Source organism: Lithobates pipiens, unplaced genomic scaffold (genome assembly GCF_037356315.1).
Source record: "Lithobates pipiens isolate NorthernLeopardFrog02 unplaced genomic scaffold, aLitPip1_a1.2 Scaffold_16, whole genome shotgun sequence".
Taxonomy (NCBI): domain Eukaryota; kingdom Metazoa; phylum Chordata; class Amphibia; order Anura; family Ranidae; genus Lithobates; species Lithobates pipiens.
The window spans coordinates 574,806,915-574,832,015 of record NW_027507748.1 but is presented as its reverse complement, the minus strand read 5'-3'; the positions used below and the strand labels follow the sequence as shown (position 1 = coordinate 574,832,015).

Below are 25,101 nucleotides of genomic sequence, written 5' to 3'. Positions count from 1 at the left end.
GCAGTTTATATTTACTAAAATAATTGCATTTCCATGTTCTGTGTACTGTGGGAGACCAGATATAGTGAATTCAGGGTACCAGGTTTAGGAATGCTTTCATTTCTTCTTTGCAAGGCAAGGCAAGGTTCACATTTGTGCAATGAGGGAATGTCAGGGCAGAATGATATCAAAGAGTTTCCCAAGTCTCCCCTCCCCCAGTGAACACTTACTGGGACTGTCAGGCCTCATTCTCACAAGGTGGATCCGCTTCTAAGGAGTCCGCCAGCTCAGCGCGAGATCTCTCCATTGATCTCCGCTGACCCGGCGGATGACAGGTCCCTCTCTGCTCACTGAGCGGGGAGGGGCTTGTCGAGCGCTGCTGGTTTCTATGGAGAGATCAGATGAAAACGGACAGCATGCTGGCTTTCATAAGATCTCACTCGATCCGATAGCAATGGATCCGAACGTAGGGTCATCCGTCTGCTTTTGGCCAATCAGACCGGGTCGGATGTCAGCGGACATGTCACCGCTGACATCCGTCACTCCATAGACCACCATGGAGCGCCCATTCAGGTCCGCCGTCAAAACCAACAGGCTGACCTGAACGGTCCAACAGTGTGAAAGGGGCCTTATACTATTTGTTCTTTATGGCAGCTCACAAAGCAGTAGTGGGGCAGATGTGTGAAACTATTTGTGTATACAACAAATATAAATCACTATATTATGTAAGCATTGCATGTTATACAACTGTGCCATCTAAAGCAGGCCATAGATTATGCGATTTTCTTTCCTGCGACCACAGGTGTACTAAAAATCCAACATGCTATGTATTAGGGGGGCTGCTGCTGCGCACAGACGGTTTATTATGTTACTACATAGAATAATGCATTAGGATAAAAAACCTTCTGCCTTCACAAGCACTTTAACATGTGTACCAGGCTTTAGCTCTGGTAGAAACCGAATAAAACGCTAAATAAAGATGCATTTAACATAAACAGGGACCTAGCAATTGAAATTTTGTATGCTGGGGACAGGGTCAAAGATATCTGACATTTCAATAATACTTCATCTACACCATGTATTCTGACAGTATAATCCAACTGTACCCAGTAGTTAGGAACAAGCTGAACGACATGACACACCTGCCCTACAAAAAGTAGTATTTTTGGCAGAAAGCTATGCAAACAAAATAAAAATAAAACGCATCCACCTTACATCGATGTCAACTGCCAGAAACAGCTGTGTGGTTTGGTGTGCAGATAAGACCCGCAATCTCTGTGGAAGATCTCGAGGTGTGTAGAAGGTGTGCTCCTACTAACCTTCATCTCACAATAAAACTAAAGTAGACTTGTAACAAAGCATGAGGACCCCGAGTGTTACCCTTTTGGAGAAACCAAGTCTGAGAAGGAAGCAGGTTTTCTGATAAGGAGGATATTATCAGAATGTCAGTTCCACAAAGTCTAAGTTACACTTAGGTAACCCAATGATACGTCTGTCTCACTAACAGTCACGGACTTCCCGACACCACACAAAAGAACTGTGCCACTGGTGTGTGAGAACATGTACTTTTATACATTTTTAGTATAAATGGAGCGATGCAGGGGGGTAGTCGCCCCTGCCGGGAGAACACAGTGAATTCTGCTAGCGGCAATAATCACGCACAAAATCCGACAGGCTGGTTGTATCCAATTTGATCGATAGATCAACTTGGGTACATTCACCCTGCCCATACATGGTTCACAGAACCGGCTGAGATTTGAACTGTCTATGGCTGGCTTTACTTTGGGCTGCTCCACCATTCTTTTTGAGGCTACTGATTATTCACGAGGGCTCTGTTCAGTCCATTCAGCTGAGGAACCATGAACTGATCCCCTGCTGATTCGGATCAGAATGGGATGGATGTCACTTTTTTGAAGCCTTGAAATAATCTTCAGGTCCCAAGGAACCTCTCTTATAAAAACTATCTACAGCTCATGGTACATATCACATGGGTGGTCTAGGACAGTGGTTCTCAACCTTAGTCCTCAAGTACCCCCAACAGGCCATGTTTGCAGATTTTCCTTTATCTTGCACAGGTTTTCTTAGTGCATACTAAGAGAAATTCCCAAAACATGGCCTGTTGGGGGTACTTGAGGACTGAGGTTGAGAACCACTGGTCTAGTATATTTTTTGTTTATAGCACAAAAAAAATAAAAACCGCAGGGGTGATCAAATACCACCAAAATAAATCTCTATTTGTGGGGAAAAAAAGGACGTCAATTTTGTTTGGGAGCCACGTCGCACGACCGCGCAATTGTCAGTTAAAGCGACGCAGTGCCGAATCGCAAAAAGTGGTCTGGTCTTTGGCCAGCCAAATGGTCCGGGGCTTAAATGGTTAAAGAAAATCCTACATTTTGAGTTGTCCCCAGAAAAGTAATAGAGGGAAAATCTTTCAATGGGGACACTAGTTCTGGTGACCTGGCAGCCCCTAAGGAATTCCCTTAGCCATTTGGCTGCAATAGGACACAGATGGGGAAAAAAAATAAATCTGACAGGGGTTATAACCCTTCCTTTCTCTATCCAAAATTAAGAAAAGAAAAAAAGTTTTGCCTCTAGTTCTACTATAATTCACATTTCTATTACTATCCATTTATTCTACAGATAATATAGGTATATTCTTATCACCAAAAAGATGCCAGCACCCCAGAGATGGAATGCTTATTGACACACAAAGGACACTCCTGGATAGGGGGTTTATGATTCCTGTGCTTCAGATGGGTTTTCTTGCACATTCCAAAAACAGTCAGAGGTCTCTTTTAGATAAAATGGACTTGTGTATATAAAGGACACGAGACTTTAACCTTTTTTGGAGGCAAAACAGATGTAAAACACCATATAAAAAGGAGCAAAATAAATGCACACTAACTAGCTGCATACTGAAACACAGTTGCAAAGTGTTAAAAACCACAAAGCCAAGTCACATTATATAAGCAGTGACGACTGATCCCCAACTTACGTCTTTCAGCAGTTAGTGCAATCAGACGGTATATGTTCAAGCAGTGGTGTTTTTTATGCTTAGAAAGATAATACCAAAATAGCATACTTAACAGGAAATTACAGAGCTATAATGGTCTGCTAGATTTCTTAAGTGTCAACCTGTCAGAAATAAACAAAGTTAATGATAATCTGTTATAACGATAAGACTCGGGGCAAAGTCATTGTGTGAAATGACTAATATGCATTTGAATCTGATCTCTACATGTTGCTAATTGAGCTCGCCTCTCAAAGCCCATCTCCAGACTCTTTTCTGTTTTTGTTTTGGTGTGCAAAGGTTAGACCAGTGATTATCAACCGGGGTTCCTCCAGAGGTTGCTAGGGGTTCCTTCAGCATTGGCAATTTCTGCCTCTCAGATAAGTTCCCACCAACACCATTGATCCTTTTTAGCTATCTGTATGGAGACAATTGGCATGGGGCAACAAGTGATGGGCAGTCTACCCAAAAAAGACAGCAAAAGAAACCCAACAGAATATTAGAGTACCAAAGACAACTATGTGCGTTTTCATATGTGTTGGTGTGGTGCCCATTGATTATCAGCATGCCCATAACATGTGTCCATGGACCAAGAAACTTACCAGAAAGGCAAAGCACTTTTTCATTATTACATGTGTTGCTCTGAGAGGAAGATCCGACATTGAAAATGGATCTCTACCCACTAAGACAAATACACAATGGGGGTTATTTACTAAAGGAAAATCCACTTTGCACTGCAAGTGCACTTGGAAGTGCAGTCGCTGTAGATCCGAGGAGGACATGCAAAGAATAAAAAACAGCATTTTAGCTTGCACAGGATTGGATGATAAAATCAGCAGAGCTTCCCCTCATTTCAGATCTACCCCTTAGATTTAGAGCGACTGTGACTTCCAAGTGCACTTTCAGCGCAAAGTGGATTTGCCTTTCGTAAAATAACCCCCAGTGTATTGTTGTAGGACATGTTTGGTGCACATATCGCACAGCAACTTGAAGTAAATAGTGCAAACATATGTGAAAATCCGACCTAAAACATCCCTTCTCTGTTCAAAAATAAAAATAGGTATTTGGGATGGAATTGTGCCAAAGACACTAGAAATCGTTAGTACTATGCAATCATATCCCTATAAAACAATCCACTCTAACCAAAATAAATAGCATTTAAGAGCGTGACAGTCAATGATGAATAATACTAACAAAAAAAATAAAAATAACTTTAGTCACATTGTCATTAAACACGTTAAAATATTTTATATCCCGATAAAGCATTAAGATAATACAAAATCCTACAAGATTTAAAAGTCTATATGAGCCTAGGGCCTCGTGTACACTGTTGCTGTTAAAGTGATTGTAAAGTCTCGTTTTTTTTATTCAATAAAAATAACAAACCTGGTATACTTACCTGCTCTGTTGCAGTGGATTTGCACAGAGCAGCCCCAATCCTCCTCTTCTCAGGTCCCTCTTCTATGCTCCTGGCCCCTCCCTCCCGTTGAGTGCCCCCGCAGCAAGCAGCATACTATTGGGGCACCCAAGCCGAGTCACAGCTCCCTGTGTCCATTCAGACACGGAGCTGTGGCCCAACCCCTCCCCCTCTCTCTCCTGATTGGCTAACTGACTTTGTTTGACAGCAGCGGGAGCCAATGGCGCCGGTAACTGCAGTCACCTGTCCATGATGGAAATCTTACCAGCAGAACACACAGTATTTGCACACCCGAGGGCCCTAATTTCCTTCCAGACTTTTACAATGAACCTTCTGGAGGTATCATAAATCACAGCATGGAGGAGGCATGGCCTTACAGTGTTACATCACAACATTTAATTAGGTAGGCACAAAAACACACAATAAAGTTCTAAATTCTCTCCAGGCTTATAATTAAACCAATGCAACAGCAGGCGTCATCATTTTCAGTCTTCACTCTCAAGGAGCAAAACAGACGGCTAAACCCTGCCTGAGGACTTGCTTGTTCCAGTAAATATAACCTGTCAAATTGTGGCGGTCACAAAGGTAACCTACCTGCCAGAAGCCAATCACTGCAAACATAACTTTTTTTTTTTTACTTTTTTTTATAAATACCATTGTTTGACCCAAATGCACAGGTAATACACTTTAACCATTCTACTGGCACTGTTTACAAGTTACAATTTCCCCCCATGGTCCCCTAATGGTTCTGATACACCTAGCATGGGAATCATGAATGTATAAAGTGGGCCAGTTGTGGACAAATATTGGCGGCAGCGTATTTTGGGGCCTGAAGCAATATTCCTGAAAAAGCAATACATAATTTCCCTAGAAACTGGGGACATTCCTGAGTCATGACACACTCCATAAATCATACCTTGGTGAGGTCATTCGTTCTAACTGAACAGAACGATCGTGAATCCCACTTGTAGAACAGCTGTGCCTACGTTGAACAGGATGCAGCAGACAAATATCTGCCGTAGCTTGGCAACTGAATAACGTTGCCCACAAATGAGCCCATTACCGGGTAGATTCAGCTTTTAGATGTGCCGTTATTTTGGTATACTGTTGTAGCAATTGCATTATTAATTAGAGAGTGAACCCATTTATTATTTGTTCACCTTTGTTACTGCCCTCTATGAGCCAGAGATAGACATGCCACAGCCTTAGCAGGATCGAAGAGAGAAAGGTCCACGGAGCTCAAGAATGTAACCCCTAACTGGACGCCATTTTGTTTGCACTGGGTATCACAAGCATTTTATACTAGTGTTGCACCGATACCGATACTGGGATCAATGCCGATACTAAGCATTTGTACGAACGCCTGTACTCGTGCAATGCTCCCATACTGAAACCGATACCTTCAAGTCCGCAGACTGTAACCGCCAACTTTAAACAAGGTTCATATATATGCAAATTGGAATGCGTTTTGAATCGCATGCAATTCGAAAGACATATGAACCTGCAGCCTTTTCGATAGAGCCGGTTCGCATATGTGCTAATCGGCTGGAGCGCGTTTGTGAAAAGTGTCTGGTATGATTTTGAGCACAGTTCAGGTATGATTTCCACTGACAATTCGCACCTGAATCACTAAACAAAGTCGCATCAGAGGGCGCTGAAATCCCGCTGCCAAAACCGGACATACATGAACCCGGACTTGTGGAGAGACACTAAAATGGGTACCGTTAATTGGTATCGGCGAGTACTGGAGAAAGTATCGATACTAGTACTCAGTCTTAAAAAACTGGTATCTATACATCCCTAGTTTTAACCCTTTTTTTTTCTTTGTTGCACCAGGGTTGCCACTTCCTGTCTACATCTATGTACTCCAGCAATGGATGGTGGCAGTTCTCAGAGTGGGTTTCCTGTTGGTGACAAAGACCATGCCTGCATAATGTTTTTTAAAGAGCTTGTAGTTGTAACCTCTTATGGAAGGACATTATAAAAAGGGGTGACAACACAGCAGCAAAATTAGGAGAAAGGGACAGAGCGTAGTCACCTTATATGCAAAGGACCTTCGTAGTAGAATCACCAGGTTCTATTTAAATCAGTGATTCTCAGCCAGGGTTCCTACAGAGGTTGCTAGGGGTTCCTTCAGCATTGGGCAATTTCTGCCTCTCAGATAAGTTCCCACTGACACCAATGATCTTTTTAGATATCTGTAAGGAGGTAATTCTTTCCAATGACCACAAGTGTAAGGACCATTCTTCCCACTGACCATCACACTATTATATCACAAGTTGTAGACGTAATTTTTAGCAGGGGTACCCCAAAACCCGAGAACTATTTCAAGGGTTCCTCTGTGTTGAAACGGGTGAGAAGAGCTGATCTCATATGAAATGTCAGTGATTAAGTTAACATAAACCGTAAGAGATAATTAACTGCTTTGTCTGCCCAAGTCTGAGTATTTACTAATGGCCCATACACACGATCCGAAAATCAGATGAAAAATACAGCTTTCGATGTGATCATACGATAATTGGATCATTAATACAGAGCTTTCTAGAGCCGATCACGACAGTTCATACGATATTATTTAATCGGATATGCACAAAAATTTCACGTACAATACCAGATGGTACAATTTTCATTTAATCAGTAAAGTTCTTGTCCGAAAAAACACACCAAAACAATATCACTTTCGATTTTTTATTCTGTCGTACGAGAATTTTCCTAACTTTCGTAAACTCTTCAGGTTCGATATACGACTAGCATTCAAAATAAAAAATAAAAAAATTGCCCGATTTTCAGATCATGTGTATGGGCCATTAGTTAGCTTTACAGTTCCTTTCTGCTCAAAAAAAAAACGTTTTCATAGAAACATTTCCAAAATTCCACTGCAAACATTTTCAAATATGTTGTCTGCATTCTACAAACACATTTTTTTTACAAAAATTATTAACAAAAGTGGTATTCCACCAGCAATCCAGAAAAGTCCTTCGATCGTTCAGCTGGTATGTAATAACATCCTCTGCGTTGTTCTGGGAAAAGCCTTTTTTGTGGACGCAGTCAGCACACATAATGGTAGCTATTTTTCTGCCGCACATATGCACGCTCTATTTGCATCCAAATTACCACTGTTGTTTCAAGTGCTCGGTTATAAATTATGACACAGTTCTCTAAACGCATGAAATAGCCCATGAACACAATCAAGAGACTATTTCTGTCCACAGCCCTTTCCAAATTATTTTGTGTAATTGACATCCTATTAATGGCGCTACTTGCCCTAACAGGCCCTTTGTGTTTGCTTATTTGAAGGCAACCTTTTGTTCTTCCTAAGAGACTGTATGAAGAAATTTGAGCACGTTTCCAAAAAGAATAGCTGGGACTATTATACGAGGATAGAGCCACACAAAAAGTGCCATCAGAAACCAGTCCTTTCATGCTATGCTAGAAGGTGAGCAGGTGACATGTCCAATAAGCTTAAAGGAGAACCCCAGACGGACCTAAACCTAGGATATAGTCTTTAAATAAAACACAAATCTCACTAAAAACAACAGATAAAGCCCTCAACTTCCTTTCTCTGCAGCAGGAAAGCAGATAACTTGAAGTTCGGTATCCAACACCCTTCAAATAAGCTGAGAAACATCCAATACAGAGAAGATCATTGGGCTGATTTATCAAAGTAGTATAAGCTGTTCACTTAGTAAAGTGAATGAGGAAAATGTATAATTTTATTTCAATCATTTAATCACGTGCAAGCAAAAATGTTTCTTCGCAAAATCGCTAAGTATTCACAGCAAACAAAGCTATATCGTATGAACTTTAACAAACATGTCAGTCAAATGCTAATAAGGACAGCTTTATACAATACACAATACTTCATATTCTTAGATGGAAGCAAATGGCACCAGCTTGCTAAAATGTGTGCAGACTGGTGTCCATTGTGTAAGGACGATGCTTTTTGTTGTTACAACCTCAAAGCACTGTAAATGCTACGATGACAAGCGTGTGGCGACTTGCCCTATGTAAAAATTGCTTTCTATGTGCCCTAGCATTTAGCCTGCAGTGATCTTTGCAGATTACAGCAGGATCCACAGATATGAGAGAATATATATATATATATATATATATATATATATATATATATATATATATATATACCCCCTTACCCCTTGTCTCCAAATATCTTTTAAAGGGCTCTGACGACTCTCAGACTCGTCTATTCCTCCAGGGAGCCCGAAGATCCCCTCTGCGACCTAATGAACATGGAAGAAACCTGTATTACATCACTTCCAGATTCAGTGCTATCATTCCCCAGCTACTGCGGCTGAAGTAGCAGCTAATCAAGCACATCTGTTCTTGAGGAGCTGCCGTGGAGGACAGGGGTGACATTGGGGGTCTAATTTGACCCCTGATGTCTCAATAAGAAACCTGTCACCTGCCCATGCCATAGCATAAGGCCCTCCACTCCCCCATAGCTACCCCAATGCAAGCACATGGCTTAGGGTACGCACATTTATATAAAGATAAATTACGTCAGAATGAGAACAATACATTTTAGGGTTATAATTCAAGATTAACTCTTAAAGTGGAGCTCCACCTTAAAAAAAATTATTAAAAGCCAGCAGCTACAAATACTGCAGCTGCTGACTTTTAACAAATGGACACTTACCTGTCCAGGGTGCCCGCAATGTCGGCAGTAGATGACGAGCAATTGCTCGTCTCTCGGCTGCCCCCGCTGCCATCCTCACTCAGGGAACTGGTCCCTGTTGTGTTCCAGGAACTGTGTGTTTCCCAGAACACAATGGGGGGGGGGGGGGAATCTGCGGATATTCTGCAGCTATCTATGGCTGGAATTGGGGGGGAATCTGATGAGCAGAAGTGCCACTTTAGGGTGGAGCTCCGCTTTAACTGATAACATGTAAAGACTTTTAGTGTCGCCCATGGAGAATTTCGGATTGCATAGGAGAATGACATGTTTGGTATCCATTTAGTCGACGCAACCTGTCTTTTTTAATGTTAACAAAAGATTGGATTTAATATTGTAATTGTCAGCACTAAAATTCCTTTTAGTGTATTTTTTCCTGAATTTTTCCTGCCATTATGGTATTCTACAGGGTCTTTGCTTTCAAAAAATATATAAATAAAAAATTGCGCTAGTGGAAAAGTGATTGAATGAGAAGTATGGACACAGCTTTTTTTTGGCCATACCTCTGTTAGGCTCCTTTCACACTGAGGTGGTTTTCAGGCACTACAGAGCTAAAATTAGCGCCTGAAAAAAAAAACAGCGCCTTTCACACTGGAGCGGTGCGCTAGCAGGGCGGTGAAAAAAGTCCTGCTAGCAGCATCTTTGGAGTGGTGAATTCACCGCTCCTACCCATTGAAATCAATGGGGCAGCGCGGATATAGATATATGTGTGTGTGTGTGTGTATTATATACACATACATTATATATATATATATGTCTTTTAGTAGACACCCTAGAGCAGTGATGGTGAACCTTGGCACCCCAGATGTTTTGGAGCTACATTTCCCATGATGCTCATGCACTCTTCAGTATACTTGAGCATCATGGGAAATGTAGTTCCAAAACATCTGGGGTGCCAAGGTTCACCATCATTGCCCTAGAGAATAAAATGGTGGTTGTTGCAATATTTTATTTCACACTGTATTTGCGCAGCGGTCTTTCAAATGCATTTTTTTTTTTATTATTTTAATGAATTAAAAAAAAAAAAAAAAAAAAAGAAACTAACCAGTAAAAGTTGGCCCATTTTTTTGTATAATGTAAAATATTTTACATCGTGAGACTTGTGATCTTTTTATTCAAAGCAAAAAAATCGTGATTCTCATTTTGCTCAGAATCGTGCAGCTCTACACTGTAGTAGAAGCCCCTAAAATTGCATGTCAGGGAGCATTAGGGAAATATATAAAAAAATATATATATATTAGATATTGGACAGATAAGGTTAGCTGTTGCACAGTAAAATGATACCGTGATAAAAATCGTGGGAGAGGAAAAAAAAAAAAAGCTTCTTTTCAGCAGACCATTATTTATGGACATAAGAGTAGATGTGCCTCTCAGATGTAGGGACAGAAGTTTGAGGTTTGATTGTTATCTTATAAAACAGGACTTTCCAGCTCTGCTCTTCTATAGTTCATTCCCATAAAAAAAAAAAAAAAAAATAAGATTCAACATATTTCAAGAAAAATCCTAGCAAAGTCAATAGTTATTAAATTAACAAAGAACATTTCATCACAACCATGTGTTTTCCCCTTTACAAATTTTTCTCACACACACACACAAAAAAAAAAAAAAAAAATTGCCGAAAATAACTACTAATAAAACTGCATTCTTTCAGCAGACTAATAGGCTGGATGACACTATAGGTATTTACAGTAAGTTTCTCTCCGAGATCAGCAAAGGCTTGTGATCATCACAATGAGAGATTACAATAAAATTTACCTCCAGGCCACAGGGCGTCTGGTTGCTTCTTCACGTCTGAGAAATAATGTGATTCTCATGAGTTCAGTGGAACGGATAGTAAATCACCACTCTGGAAATGCGGGTGTTGTTACAATACCCTCATGTGCTTTTAGCTGGCGCTGCAAAACTGCTGAAACGCTTCAGGTATACGCCAAAATATATCTCCCAGGACAGGAAGTTTGTGAATAAAAATAATTGTCCCATGAGAGGAAGTGCCTAGGAACTCTAAGATTGTATATATCAACAGCAATTGTTTCACTGTCTATTGTAAAATAAAAAAAATGTATCATCCAGTAGGGTCAGAGTACAGGCTCTTCATACAGAGGTGACCATAAGCATGGTGGACATACCTTCTCCTTGGATCCTAATTCACAAATGAAATGTGGGGTCAGACCACCCACAATTCCTCTGTATATTACATACTGCTTAGTAAGTTGAGGCTTACACAGAGCAATGCAAGCCCCCAATCGTTACACAGTCCTATGTGATAGAGAAAAACAAGTGCAGAGCTTGAGGTAATGAAAAGATGTCACACTCCTGACTTCCCAATCACAGTTCATAGAAGTATTCAATATGTTATCCACACCGCATGTGACCATCACCAGTGAGAAATGCCTGCTTACCGGACAAATCCGACCTGTAAAGAGGTGAGAACGCCTGTGGCCGATTACCCTGCCAGGGCCGCAGTTCCGCTCGGCACACCAGGATCCAACAGTCACTCTCTCCTTCATCCTCACTTGTGGGTATTCACTGATGTCCCACTCAGAAAAAAGGAGGATGCTTCACATAGCATGAAATCCAATGCTTTTTATTTAGAGTAATATATTCGTTTTTAAAAACAAGGAGAACATCTCCATTAAAAATGTAATCTACAGGCCGGTATTCAAAAACGAAACGCCCGAGCTTCTGGGACCTTGCATGTCGCGATGACGTCAGCGTGTTGTCCGCCCGACTAGTTTCGTCACAGATTGACGTCGTCCTGGGGCACGGTGATGGTCACATGCGGCATGGATAACATATTGAATACTTGAACTGTGATATGGAAGTCAGGAGTGTGACATCTTTTCAATACCTCAAGCTCTGTTTTTCTCTATCACATAACATTGAGGTGTAACATTGGAGACATATATATTTTAGATATTTTTTTATTTCTCCTTTTTTTATGATTTTTTCCTGGAATAAGTACTTTTAATTGCATCAATAGTTTGTTGATATTCTTATGATTAGTAGGTTATGTTAAACATTATGCGCGACTCTGCTCTTGGTTATACGGGTGCATTTATGATGCGTTCTCGCTGCATTTTCAATACATGTCAATGGAGAGGTACGTTCTGCCAAATAAGCACCAAAAATGCAGCAAGCAAGATTTTTAACATCGCTTCATAAGGTGTCAATAATGGCCAACAATAAATTCATATTCATTTAAATTCATGATATTAATTGAAAAAAATTCAAATATAATATAATTATTTGTAAAAATATATATTTTTTAAAAACCATCAATTTCGGTTTCGGCCAAGTGCATCCTGATTTTTCGGTTTCAGCACCAAAATTTTCATTTCAGTGCACCACTACTAAAGATCACGTCATGCAGCCCTTCATTCTGATATGAAATCTTGCATTCATTAAACATTTTTGCTTTTACTTACAATCATTTTTCACTTTCTGGGTCCGTGAGGCATTTGTAACATAAACCTTGCCCCACAGATGCATCCTGGGAAGGCTACATCCCCAGTGCTTTGCCCCTGAGAGGATGTGCATGGTCACATGTTCCAGGAAGTAAGGCCTGGTTCACATTATTGCAGGTGGGTGTTGGAATCGCACCTATTCTTGCACCAGCAACCACCCACAGTTAAAACACACTGCTGTTTAAAAACCTTGATGGCACCTCCACGCGTCTAAAAATGCAGCACATCTGTGGGTGCAGGAACCACCGGGAAAACGCATGGCGACTTCCTGGCCGCTGAGTTTTCAAAATGGTGCAGAAACCTTTTTCCTGCATGAAACGCAGACACAGCGGCTCATTCAAATGAATAGACGGCCATATCTGTGCAAAAGCGGTCCATAGACCCGCAATAGTGTGAACCAGGCCTTCAGGAAGATGGATTTATCTGCCCTTAGAGAAACCGGCCACCATGAGAAGAATGGGGAAAAAAAGAAAAATAAAGTATAGAAAGAATAAAAAAACCTTCAATTGCTTGGAGGTTGATTTACCAAAGGCAAACGGACTGTGCACTTTCACGCTGCACGTGCAGTTTGCTCCAGAGCTTAGTAAATGAGCAGAAGCGCTGCTAACTTTCATCATCCAATCATGTACAAGTAAAAATGCTGTTTTTTTATTTTCCTTGCATGTGATTGGGTATTCTCTGTGAAGCCTTACCTCATTTACTAAGCTCTGGAGCAACTGCTTTTGCAAAGTGCAGGCCTATTTATCTACGTATCTATTTGTAGATTGCCATTACTAAATATATCTAAAACTGCCTTTGATGTGGTCTTTAAGATAAGGGTGAAGTCCCTCTTAAGATACTGACACAGAATAGATTGGGATCTCTTGGCTAAAGGCTGGCCTTGTTTTCATATGGTTTCAAGTGACATTTGACATATGCCTCAGCATTATATGGTTTCACATAAGGCCACTTTCACATGGACGCCCTCCATTCCGTCTCAGCAGGTGATCCTAGTCTGATCCATTACTCAGAACGGAAATGAATGTACCATATGTGACATCCATGTCCTTTTCCAATTTTTCACCCATCTTATGATGGAGGAATAAGGGACCCATATAGCGAATGTACACCTACATATCCAACATCAAAGTCATACCTCAATGTCATACAATGCAACAGTTGTCCATTATCATTGGTCAAAGCCAAACTCATATATCTAAGTCGCATCCATCCAAAGTTGCATTTCAAAGTTGGTGCAACTTTGGAGTTGTACAAGTGTGAATGAAGTCTTACGGACCCAGATGTGGGCAGATATAGGTGGACATTGGCTTATATCCGGATATTGGTAGGGATACAGCGCAGTCTATTTTTGATCCATGTCATTATGAGTCACAAATGGACTGATGGGGGGCTCAGTTTGTTTGTTTTTTTAAAGTGTACGTAACCCCCCCCCCTATCATTTTTAGCCAAGGAAGCTGCCATCTTTGCTTCTGCTCAATCTACAACTGCCATGATGCTGCACATGTGATCAGTTATGAAACCAGCCATTGGATGGTTTGACAGTTTGGTTGAGAGCACAACCAATGGGAGTGTTACATTTCCAGCATGTGCTGGAAATGAAACTGTTTTATGGTTGGGTTTACGTGCGCTTTAAATAATAAACATGTTATACTTTCCTGCTCTGTGCAGTGGTTTTGCACATAACAGCTCTGATCCTCTTCTTTTTGTGTCCTCTTGCCCTCGGAGCACATCTGCATGCTTGCTCCTGAGCTGCTGCTCTATGCGTCCAGAAGAAAGAGAGCTTCGGCTTGCCCCACACCCCCCCCCCTCCGCTCTCTCTCCTCATTGGCTTACTGGCTGTGATTGACATCAGCGGGAGCCAATGGGCTCCCGCTGCTGTCAAAGCCAATTAAGAGGGAGAGTCCCAAGACACCTGAGGCTATTGTGAACATTGTTGGATCGGAGGGAGCACAGGTAAGGATTCGGGGGACACTGCGCTCAGAAGGTTTTTTCCTTTTTCCATGTACAGAATAGAATGCATGAAGGTATAAAACCTTCAGCCTTTAGAACCACTTTGAAGCAAAACTAAAGCCAAAACTTTTTTCATTTTGAACAGAGAAGGGGAGGGTTATAACTGACATCTATACCCCATTGGGAAGATTTTTTCCTTCGCTTCTGCTCCCAAAGGCATCAAAAAGTGAGGGAAATCCCCTTTTAGGTAGCTGTCACCAGAACCGGTCCCCATTGGAAGGTTTTCGCTCTATGGGACTAGAGGACAAATTTAAAATTTCTTAACTTAAACTTTAAATTTAATAAAACTATTAGACTTTAATATGTGGTATGAATGGCCTAGGCCCTTTATTATTGATATGACAATATATATTAACCAATGACAATAACCAATACAATTACATTGACAATATCACATTTATAATCATACATGGATTATAAATAACAATGGTCCAGCTTTGAAAGCTCGAACCAACCAACGACAAACACTATCCCCCATGACAAATTGGGGATATTCAATGATTAGAAAGGAGAGAAAAAGGACTGCGACAATTGGGGGTCCGGGGGGAGAGTGCCTTTTTCTTCTGCTGCAACCGTTATTCTGATAAATTCCTTGGTTAACTTTCTTTTATAACCTTCTGTTTGTTCTTATAGGTTCGTTTGATCACCTGATGTAACTGAAGAATATTCTAGAAGATTGACATCAGCTGACAGGTAAGTAATCAATTCATTTGCAGGGATAAAATTTGAATTTTTACTGGCAAATTTCATTGTCCCTATTCCCATATGTAGGGGGCGCCATTACGTTCCCCCTACCTTCATTCCTGTTCTGCTGACAACTCAAAATGTGTGTTTTCCTTTCATATTCACCCTCGGTGACAATGGTCACCAGGACACATGGAGAGGGTGACAACAAGAAAAACTTGAAGGGTGTTCAAATCCCTCCCCGGGGCGCTAAATTCCCCAACATCGGCTTAGACTGCTAACACCTATCATTGAGATTTCTGCTATAGAAATCTGTAGCCAACTACCCTTCGCACTTTAAACACACAAACCTTACTTTTAATGGTTTCCAGATAGTTTTCAAGCTTTTTCAAGCCCATCAATCACATTACCAGACTGGTAGAAAACAGATCCAAATAGAACACTTTCGTATCTCAAAATGAAATGACTTTGTCCTAGTGATCTTTATTGATCCGTTTTGCACATCCAATGACAGAAGCTGATCAGCTTATTTATATATTCCATGAGGGCTTCTTGTAAATCCATGCCATGGTGCAGAAGGGGGTTTTCATGGCTATTTTCCTCCTAACCAAAAAAAGATTTAATTCCATTAGGCAAGAGGCTCTTCTCTTGGAAGTGAATGTCACATGAAGTCATTCTCGTGGATCTCAAAACACAGATTCTGCAGGGATTAACACTGCAAGGAACTGGCGTAATCAGCCGATGGGCAGAGCTGTGCAAAGCGGTATTCATTTTCAGGCCATGTAAAGTATTTGGAATTTAGCAATAGTCTGCTCTTTGCATCATATATGTAATCCAGTGGCTAGTTTTAAAAACATTGGAGATTTTTTTCCCCAACATTTTGGTGAAAAAAACTAATTTTCTTAATTTTTATAAATCGCACCCCCCACCAACATTACTTTTATTTGCGCTGCATACATTCTCATGCATTGCGTTTTACATGCTGCATTTTCCACACATCACTGCTGCATTGTGGTGTGAACAGAGCACACAGACAACATTTGCATCTTATGGTTTTTTTCTTAGCTGCATTGTGGTGTGAACGGTTTCCAGCTCTTTTACGTTTTTTTGTTAGTGGCGGCCGCGGGCGTCATTTCCAATCAGTGAATAGCCAGTGAAGGAGTGGGCCAGCAAGCATGCCGCCGCATCCTTAACAACTAACGTGCTGAATTCATAAAGCTTGCCTGATTGGTCAAAAAAAAAGGGGGCAGGTGCTAAAGTTACACTCTGCAGAGCTCAGTGAGGAGAGCTCTGAGAATTGATTGGAGAGAAGGGACACACCTCCTTTTACACAGCACACAGGAACACAGCTGGGGTGGCCAATCAGCTGGAGGTCCCTCCCCTTTCACCACTTTTCTCTTGGTGTCAGGAAAACTTGTTAGAAGTGATTCATGCTAATAGCAGAGGAACAAAGCAGCAGACAAAAGTGACACTAAGGGGGTGAATAGCCAGTGAAGGAGTGGGCCAGCAAGCATGCCGCCGCATCCTTAACCAATGTCAGCGGGGTTCCTCGCTGACAGCTAAGCATAAATAAAAGAATAGTCAGAAAATACTTGAAAAAAAACACTGCGTGCCCCGCCCCCCCAATCCATACCGGGCCCTTCAGGAGCCCCCCTACCCCAAAGCACCCCACCCATGTTTAGGGAATATAGCCTGGTATGATTCAAGCCTTTCGAGCTACATGCTCAGATATAGGTCTGGTTTGGATTGGGGGGGGGGGCACACTGTTTGTTTACATTTTAACATGAGGCTCCCCTTAAAATCCTTACCAGACCTGAAGGGTCACACACTTTTTTTTAAAAATTTGAATAGCTGGCAATTGTTTTGTTTACGGGAAAGCCCGCTGACAGGATGAGTCATCGGTTGTTAAGGACGTGGCGGCCAGCTTACCGCCTGCTCCTTGACGACCAGCTATACACTGCAAAACGCTGAGACAAAAAAAACGGAAAAGGGCCATATTAAGCGTTTTTTTTCCAGCTCTTAGTGTGCATGGGGCCTAGATGTATACAGCTCAGTAGCGTCTAAACCCAGACATCTGTGTCTTATCACATACAACCCCTTCTGAGCGCCCAAACACATAGCCACTGCTGCAGCAAACCTGCCTTCTTTTTCTCCTATTTAGCATACATATGCAACATACTTCTTGCAACACACACACAGGTTCTTTTTCAATCTCATTAGGAAACGACATCAAGCTGTGAGAGTGGAAGCAGACTAAAATAGGTTCCAAAGGTTCAAGTAGGAACAGACACTGAAAACCACATGCTTTATCTGCATCCATCATGTTCTCTGTACATAGTAACAGAAACAACTTGTACATGACTAGGATCAACTACTACAGTGTTTCTCAACTCCAGTCCTCAAGTACCCCCAACAGCTCATGTTTTCAGGATTTCCCCCAGATGAAAGGGCTGTGCCAATTACCAAGGCAGTGAAACTGATCGAATCACCTTTGCAAAATCTTGTAAAGCCTGAAAACAGGACCTGTCGGGGGGAGACGAGGACTGGAATGAGAAACAATCAACTAGAACAAAGCTCAGCTGTTCGCCGTCTCTCTTTTAAAATGTTATATTCCAAAGCAACAGAAAGTTCAAAGTAGATTTACAAAGGAAGGACAAGGGCCCCCCCATCCTCGAAACTTGAGAACCCAAGATATGCATGTGCAAAGGTCAATGCAATGTGGCATTTCAAGGCTAGTTCACTAGCAGGAAGGTATGCCACTAATTTTAGGTTCTGTTGTCAGGCCGTTATTTTATTACCGCTCATGCAACACGCAGTAGCCATTATAGGACAGGAAGAACAGGCTTCTCACAGGTCATGGGTCCATCCTGCTCCTGTTTCACTCACCCAGAGGCAAGCTACAGCGGTCAAAGGCCACTCCTGTGCCACTGGCACTGTGCTAGGCTAAGAAAGGGAGACGTTTTCCATCTGTCATCGTGCCACTTTTGTCATCAGACAACAGTAATTATGAATCACTGTCCTCCCTACATCAGGTGTAGAAACACACCTGACACTGGGAACATGACAGCATTATTAGTGTATCTGACGGCATGGTTGGGGTTAGGGAGTTCAATAGCCTTTTCTGGACATGTTTTTTGTTCTGAATGATGTGGAGGATGGGAGATGGGGGACTGCCACAGCCACTAATCTCCCAATGCAGAATATACTCAGGCCTCATGTACGCTGCTGCTGGTAAACGGACGCTTAGGAGAAGTTGGGCGTTTTTTTCAGCTGCCCCTGAACTCTCCTCTATGTTATCTTACACAGGGACGTTTATAGTCATTTCTAGGCAGTTGAGTTTAGAAGCATTTTATGGAACGCAAAAACAAAATAATGCGTTCAGGACAGATGTTCAGAGGCATTTGAAACGCCAAATGCTTGTAACAGCTTGCAAATGGGTGTAAACACGATAACTCGTGTTCAGCCGCGTTTTGTTTACAGGCGTCTTTTCATTTTTGGCTATTTGAAATTTTTTTTAAAAAAAACGCTAAAAAACAGACATTTTAATCGGTCAGTTACTATCTGTTAAAGTTAAATAGTCCAGGAGAGCTTGTAAAAACGTCCCGTGTACATGAAGCCTAAGTGGTTGTAAGCCCTCACATATACCCAATGAAGTGACTGGCCTCAGATGATACACAGAGATGAAACAAATCCTCCCACCGTTGTAGCTGTCTATCTGCAGCCCTTTCTAATCTACATCTGTTCAAAGTGCTGAATTCATATAGCTTGTCTGATTGGTCAGAAAAAAAAAAGGGGGCGGAGAGCTGAAGTTACACTCTGCAGAGCTCAGTGAGGAGAGCTCTGAGAACTGATTGGAGAGAAGGGGCACACCTCCTTTTATACAGCACACAGGAACACAGCTGGGGTGGCCAATCAGCTGGAGGTCCTTCCCCTGTCACCACTTTTCTCTTGGTGTCAGGAAAACTTAGAAGTGATTCATGCTGATAGCAGAGCAACGAAGCAGCAGACAAAAGTGACACTAAGGGGTTGATTTAAAAAAGGCAAATAAACTGTGCACGTTGCAAAGTGCAGTTGCGCTCTGCAAGAGAAGTTGCTCCAGTGCTTATCAGTACGGTTTAGGAGATATTCCCCTCGCAATGAGCTGCTGACTTCAGCGGCGCATGCGCAAAGGGGATTCTCGGCTGAAAGCCCGGCGGAAAGAAGTCTCCTGCGTGCATGCCTGGAAGACACGCTGAGGCAACATGTCAGCTACCTCGGCGTGGACCAGGTGAGTTACCGACGCCTCATTCTAAGGTATTTCATAATGAGCTAGTATGTGGTGCATACTAACTCATTATGCCTTTTGCTTTACAGGTGTAAGAAAAAAAAATTTAAAAAATTTGAGTGCGAATGGACCATTTTAAAACAAAAGTGACTGCTAAAGTAGTCCAGACCAATGCAATTAACCTCTTTGTGGTGTCTGCAGAGCTATAAGGTTGATTTACTACAGAAAACAGACTGTGCACTTGGCAAATGCAGTTGGTTCAGAGCTTAATAAATGAGGTGAAGCTTCACTTTGCAAAAAACACCCAATTACATGTAAGGTAAAAAATAAATAAAAAAAAAGCATTATTTGCTGGCACATGATTGGGTGATGAAAGTGAATAGATCTTCCCCTCATTTACAAAGCTCTGGAGCAACTGCTTTTGCAGCGTCTTTTTGCCTTTAGTAAATCAACACCAATGAGTCAAAGAATGTGCCACCTCTACCAACTACAATGACTTTATCCAAGCACTGCTGGGAAGCTATAGACTTGTTTGTCTCAAGATGAACGTCTAGTCCGGTAGTATATTTGATTTATTATTTGATCATTAATAAATGCTGTAGTACATAAACACAAATTGTAGAGAACTTTCCATGCACTCTAGCGCAGTTTAAAGTGCACCTTAAGCTCAGAAATGTGAATGGGCCATCATACAACAAAGGTCTCATCAGGACAGCCAATGTGGTAGCCCAGGCCGGAGCAATTGGCATCTTAGGCTACATCTACATGGTGCACAGCAGCGAACAGGAGAGGCTGCCAGTGAGAATAAGTGGATTCTTGCTGGAGGTATTAAACACTGCCCGAACACACACTCTGCCCGAACACACACTCTGCCCGAACACACACTCTGCCCGCTGTCATAACTGTAGTCTGTACAAATCAATGGGCAGTAAGTGAACACATGTGAATAGAGCCACAGAACAATCCTGAACCAGTGTGTGTGTTTCTAGTGTTTGGCCGCACACAACCCACCTGCAGCTAATCAGCCAGGTTATAAGTGGCCATACCACAGAGTGCTGCTGTGCCCAGACACAGGAACGCAGCAAACTATGCACCCCTGGCTGTCCATGTGACTGTAGCTTTAGTGGTGGCCATAGAATGTTTAGGCTGGCTTCACATCATTGTGAACTGGATGTGGGTTTCCTGCATACAATCTCCGGAGCGGCTCGGTGCGATTTGCACAGGAATCCTGTGCGTCTTTTGGTCTGTTACCAGATCTGAATTCAGACAAAAATTCAGGCTGAAATCGGACCCCTGCCGTGAGCCGCTGTGTGTTCCAGTGTGAGCCCAGCCTGAGACTGGGACTGGGATCGCACTTGTCCATTTGCATTTTCATGCAGCTTTTGTGTGTTTTTGATGCATTATTCCACATGCTCCCATTGAAGTCTATGGAGCTAGAAACACAGCACCAGAAGGGGCATGCAAACGAGGTTTGTATAGGTGTGACTGGACCCCATAGACAATAATAGGATTCCTCTTTTTGCTGTGAATGGGGGCTTGTCTCCATGAGTGACATTTCTGGGGTGTTTTTTTCTGCCATTGAACTGCCCCCTACAGCTGTGATAATGCTATTAAATTGTACAGTACTGATAGAAGCAAATGTGTTGCAGCACATCAACAACAAAACGTAAATAAATAAAAGAGTGAAATGCACATGTGGGGTAACCCTCCACCTTCCAGTCTAATGGTGATCATGTGTAACAAAAACAACTACTTTACAAACTTGGTGTGTGTCCAATGTGTACCACCAGTGGAGACGAGCCCCAAGTCAAAGAATGTGCAAAGTCTATACACTACCACTTTACTGAACAACTATGACATATGTTCACCCAGAACGTCTGATAGATTTCTAATGAAATAACACAAGATCACAACTGAGGGGTCCCATAGAAAGGGGAGAGAAGAGTTCCCATAAAGAAGGGGAGGAGAAGAGGTCCCATAGAAAAAGGGGGGGCGGAGAAGAGATCCCATAGAAAAAGGGGGGGCGGAGAAGAGATCCCATAGAAAAAGGGGGGCGGAGAAGAGATCCCATAGAAAAGGGGGGGCGGAGAAGAGATCCCATAGAAAAAGGGGGCGGAGAAGAGATCCCATAGAAAAGGGGGGGGGGCGGAGAAGAGATCCCATAGAAAAAGGGGGCGGAGAAGAGATCCCATAGAAAAGGGGGGGCGGAGAAGAAATCCCATAGAAAAGGGGGGCGGAGAAGAGATCCCATAGAAAAGGGGGGGGCGGAGAAGAGATCACATAGAAAAGGGGACAGTGGTGAAGAGATCACATAGAAAAGGGGGTGGAGAAGAGATCACATAGAAAAGGGGGGGTGGAGAAGAGATCACATAGAAAAGGGGGGGTGGAGAAGAGATCACATAGAAAAGGGGGGGTGGAGAAGAGATCACATAGAAAAGGGGGGGTGGAGAAGAGATCACATAGAAAAGGGGGGGTGGAGAAGAGATCACATAGAAAAGGGGGGGTGGAGAAGAGATCACATAGAAAAGGGGGGTGGAGAAGAGATCACATAGAAAAGGGGGGGTGGAGAAGAGATCACATAGAAAAGGGGGGGTGGAGAAGAGATCTATAGAAGGGGGGTGTAGAAGATTGTATAGAGTGTAGAAGAGATCCCATAGAAGGGGGGGGGTGTAGAAGAGATTGTATAGAGAGTGTAGAAGAGATTGTATAGAGAGTGTAGGAAGAGATTGTACAGAGAGTGGAGAAGAGATCGTATAGAGGAGGAGTATTGAGGAGATTGTATAGAGAGTGTAGATGAGATCCCATAGAAGGGGGAGTGTAGAAGAGATTGTATAGAAGAGGAGTGTAGAAGAGATTATATAGAGGAGTGTAGAAGAGATTGTATAGAGAGTGTAGAGGAGATCGTATAGTCTAGAGAGTGTAGAAGAGATCCGATAGAAGGGGGAGTGTAGAAGAGATCATATAGAGGAGTGTAGAAGAGATCGTATAGAGCGTAGAGAAGATCCGATAGAAGGAGAAGTGTAGAGGAGATCGTATAGAGATTGTAGAGAAGTGTAGAGGAGATCGTATAGAGATTGTAGAGGAGTGTAGAGGAGATCGTATAGAGAGTATAGAGGAGGAGTGCAGTCAGTATGGAGGGAGGGAGAAGTGGTGACCCATGGTAGGTAGGTGTGACGATAAGAATGACGGCGGTAGGTGTCCCTTACCTGCTCCCCCGGAGTGCTGGCCGCCCCTCAGCCCCTTGTCTCCCCGTCGGATGGCATCTGTGGAAGAAGCGGAATCAGCCTCGTAAATGGTGTTTAACATTTGATGTAATCCAGGCATGGAGGCGGGTGAGTGAAGGGCTGTCGGCGCTCCGTGTCCCGGCTCTGCACACACTCTGCTCGCTCCTCTACAGCCGGCAGCCGGCCATGTCACTCGGAGGGCACCGTGCGATCCCCGCTACCATCTACACCCAGAGCAGAGGAGAGGCGCCCTATGAGAGCAGAGTGTCGGCGGTCTCTCCCGGGCTCTTCTCTATCACACTCTCTCACGCAGCGCTGCCCCGAGCCTAGACTGACAGAAATAGATCGCAGGGGGGCGGAGCTCCGCCAAAAATAGAGCCGCGAGCCGCAGCCAGCTCCACACTCACATCCACAATAGAAGTGTGCATTGTTCGGACACGGGGCGCCGGGGTTGGCTGGAGCGCCGCCCAATCAGGTGTCAGCCCCGGGCTCGGCCATTCTCTGTGCGCCGCATTCCGGCTCCATCTGCTGAACAGGAAAAGAAGCGGCAGTCACGTGCTCTCTCTGCCTCCTTCTACCTGCCCTGTGTGACATCGGGAGCTCCATACACTGTACGATCCGCGGGTCACAGGAGGACCTACCCAATCATAAGTCCCGGCTCTACATAGATTGGAATGTGTGTGACAGGTAAACCTTACATTTCTAAAAACTGTGAGCAGCAGATTTGTATTGCATTCTATGATTCTTATGGAATAATACTTATAATTATTTCACAATAATAATATAATAATTATATATAATATAATAATAATAACATTAATATAATAATTATATAGGCTTATATAATATAATACTTATATATAATATCATAATAATAACATTAATATAATAATTATATATTATTATATAATAATAACAATAATAATAATAGAGCATGATAATAAGAGAATAATTATATATATTATCATAATAATAACATTAATATATATATGATTATATATTATAAGATAATGTGATAATAATATAATAATTAAGTGGTCTTGCATAGCAAAACCACTTACTGTTATCTCACATATATATTATTATAGCCAAATTTACCACCCTAACTCCTCCCACAGCTTTTATACTACATAGACAGTAATTTAGCGAAACGTGCGGATTGTTCCCGATTGGTGTGCTGTTACTTTGTGGAACGTTTCGCCGAATGGTTCACAAAATATCGTTGCTTTTGTGGCGATATTTGTCCCGTAGGAATGAATGTTGAAATGTTCAAAACTGGAGTGGGAGGTGACAAAAGCTGACAACCCCATGATCAGCCAAAACATTATGTCCCCCCCCATGATCAGCCAAAACATTATGTCCCCCCCCATCAGCCAAAACATTATGTCCCCCCGCCCCCCCATAATCAGCCAAAACATTATGTCCCCCCCCATGATCAGCCAAAACATTATGTCCCTCCCCCCATGATCAGCCAAAACATTATGTCCCCCCCCATGATCAGCCAAAACATTATGTCCCCCCCCATCAGCCAAAACATTATGTCCCCCCGCCCCCCCATAATCAGCCAAAACATTATGTCCCCCCCCATGATCAGCCAAAACATTATGTCCCTCCCCCCATGATCAGCCAAAACATTATGTCCCCCCCCCCCCATGATCAGCCAAAACATGACCACCCCACGAAAAATAATAATAATAATAATTCGAAAAAAAAAATTTTTTTGAAAAAAATAATAAAAATAATTTTTGAAAAAAATAATAATAATAATTTTTGAAAAATAAATAAATAAATCATTTAAAAAAAAAAACAGTTTTTGAAATGATTTTCCCAACCCAGAACAACTTACCATTTTCACGTGAGAGAAAATAACATAAAAAAGTGCCACCTCTCCCCCCCCCAACAGCCCCAGCTATCTGTCCTCCGTAACAGGGGTCCTACCGTCCTCCCCATCGTTACAGTCGAGACTACGCGCACAGACGGGATAGCAGTGTGCTACATTTACACTATAATATCAATTATCATTAAATGATATGATAAATGAATTATAATAAAATAATAATCTGCATCTGCGTTTATATGAAATCAGAGGTGTCTTCCCATTGCACACAGAGGCATTATGCAGAGTGTAAATGTAAATTGCAGACAGGTAGAGGAGACACACAGGGCACCACCACTGCGTAGTGATCACTCTGAAGAGCTGTGGGACTGCAGCCATATTTATAGCCCAACAGACCTGTGATGTCATAAGCTGGGTCCTTTGACTGGTTTACTACCTAAATGCAGGCGTCCAGAGCATCAGTGTCACGTCATCAGTGCCACGTATCAGTGCCATCTATCATCAGTGGCACATCAGTGTCAC

The 25,101-nt window shown here is 42.3% G+C and overlaps 1 protein-coding gene and 1 long non-coding RNA gene across 11 annotated transcripts in view; one reads left to right on the top strand and one right to left on the bottom strand.

Annotated features, from left to right (window-relative positions):
* The window catches only part of HDAC7 (histone deacetylase 7), a 462,267-nt gene that overhangs the window by 139,666 nt on the left and 297,500 nt on the right, over positions 1-25,101 (bottom strand). For 5 of the 10 annotated variants that reach the window (XM_077483754.1, XM_077483755.1, XM_077483756.1 and 2 more), the window contains exon 1: positions 22,725-22,868. The exons of 2 other annotated variants lie outside the window; for them this stretch is intronic. In XM_077483754.1, coding sequence (XP_077339880.1) covers positions 22,725-22,842 — 118 coding nt within the window. In that variant the 5' untranslated portion in view covers positions 22,843-22,868. Of the gene's footprint in view, positions 1-22,724; positions 22,869-25,101 lie in introns of those variants that run through there. 3 more of the 10 variants (XM_077483760.1, XM_077483762.1, XM_077483761.1) reach the window with 1 other exon arrangement.
* LOC143983727 (uncharacterized) overlaps positions 23,283-25,101 on the top strand; it is a 62,808-nt gene continuing 60,989 nt past the window's right edge. Inside the window, exon 1 of the long non-coding RNA XR_013274635.1 lies at positions 23,283-23,429. This is a non-coding gene — a long non-coding RNA (uncharacterized LOC143983727). The remainder of the gene's footprint in view (positions 23,430-25,101) is intronic.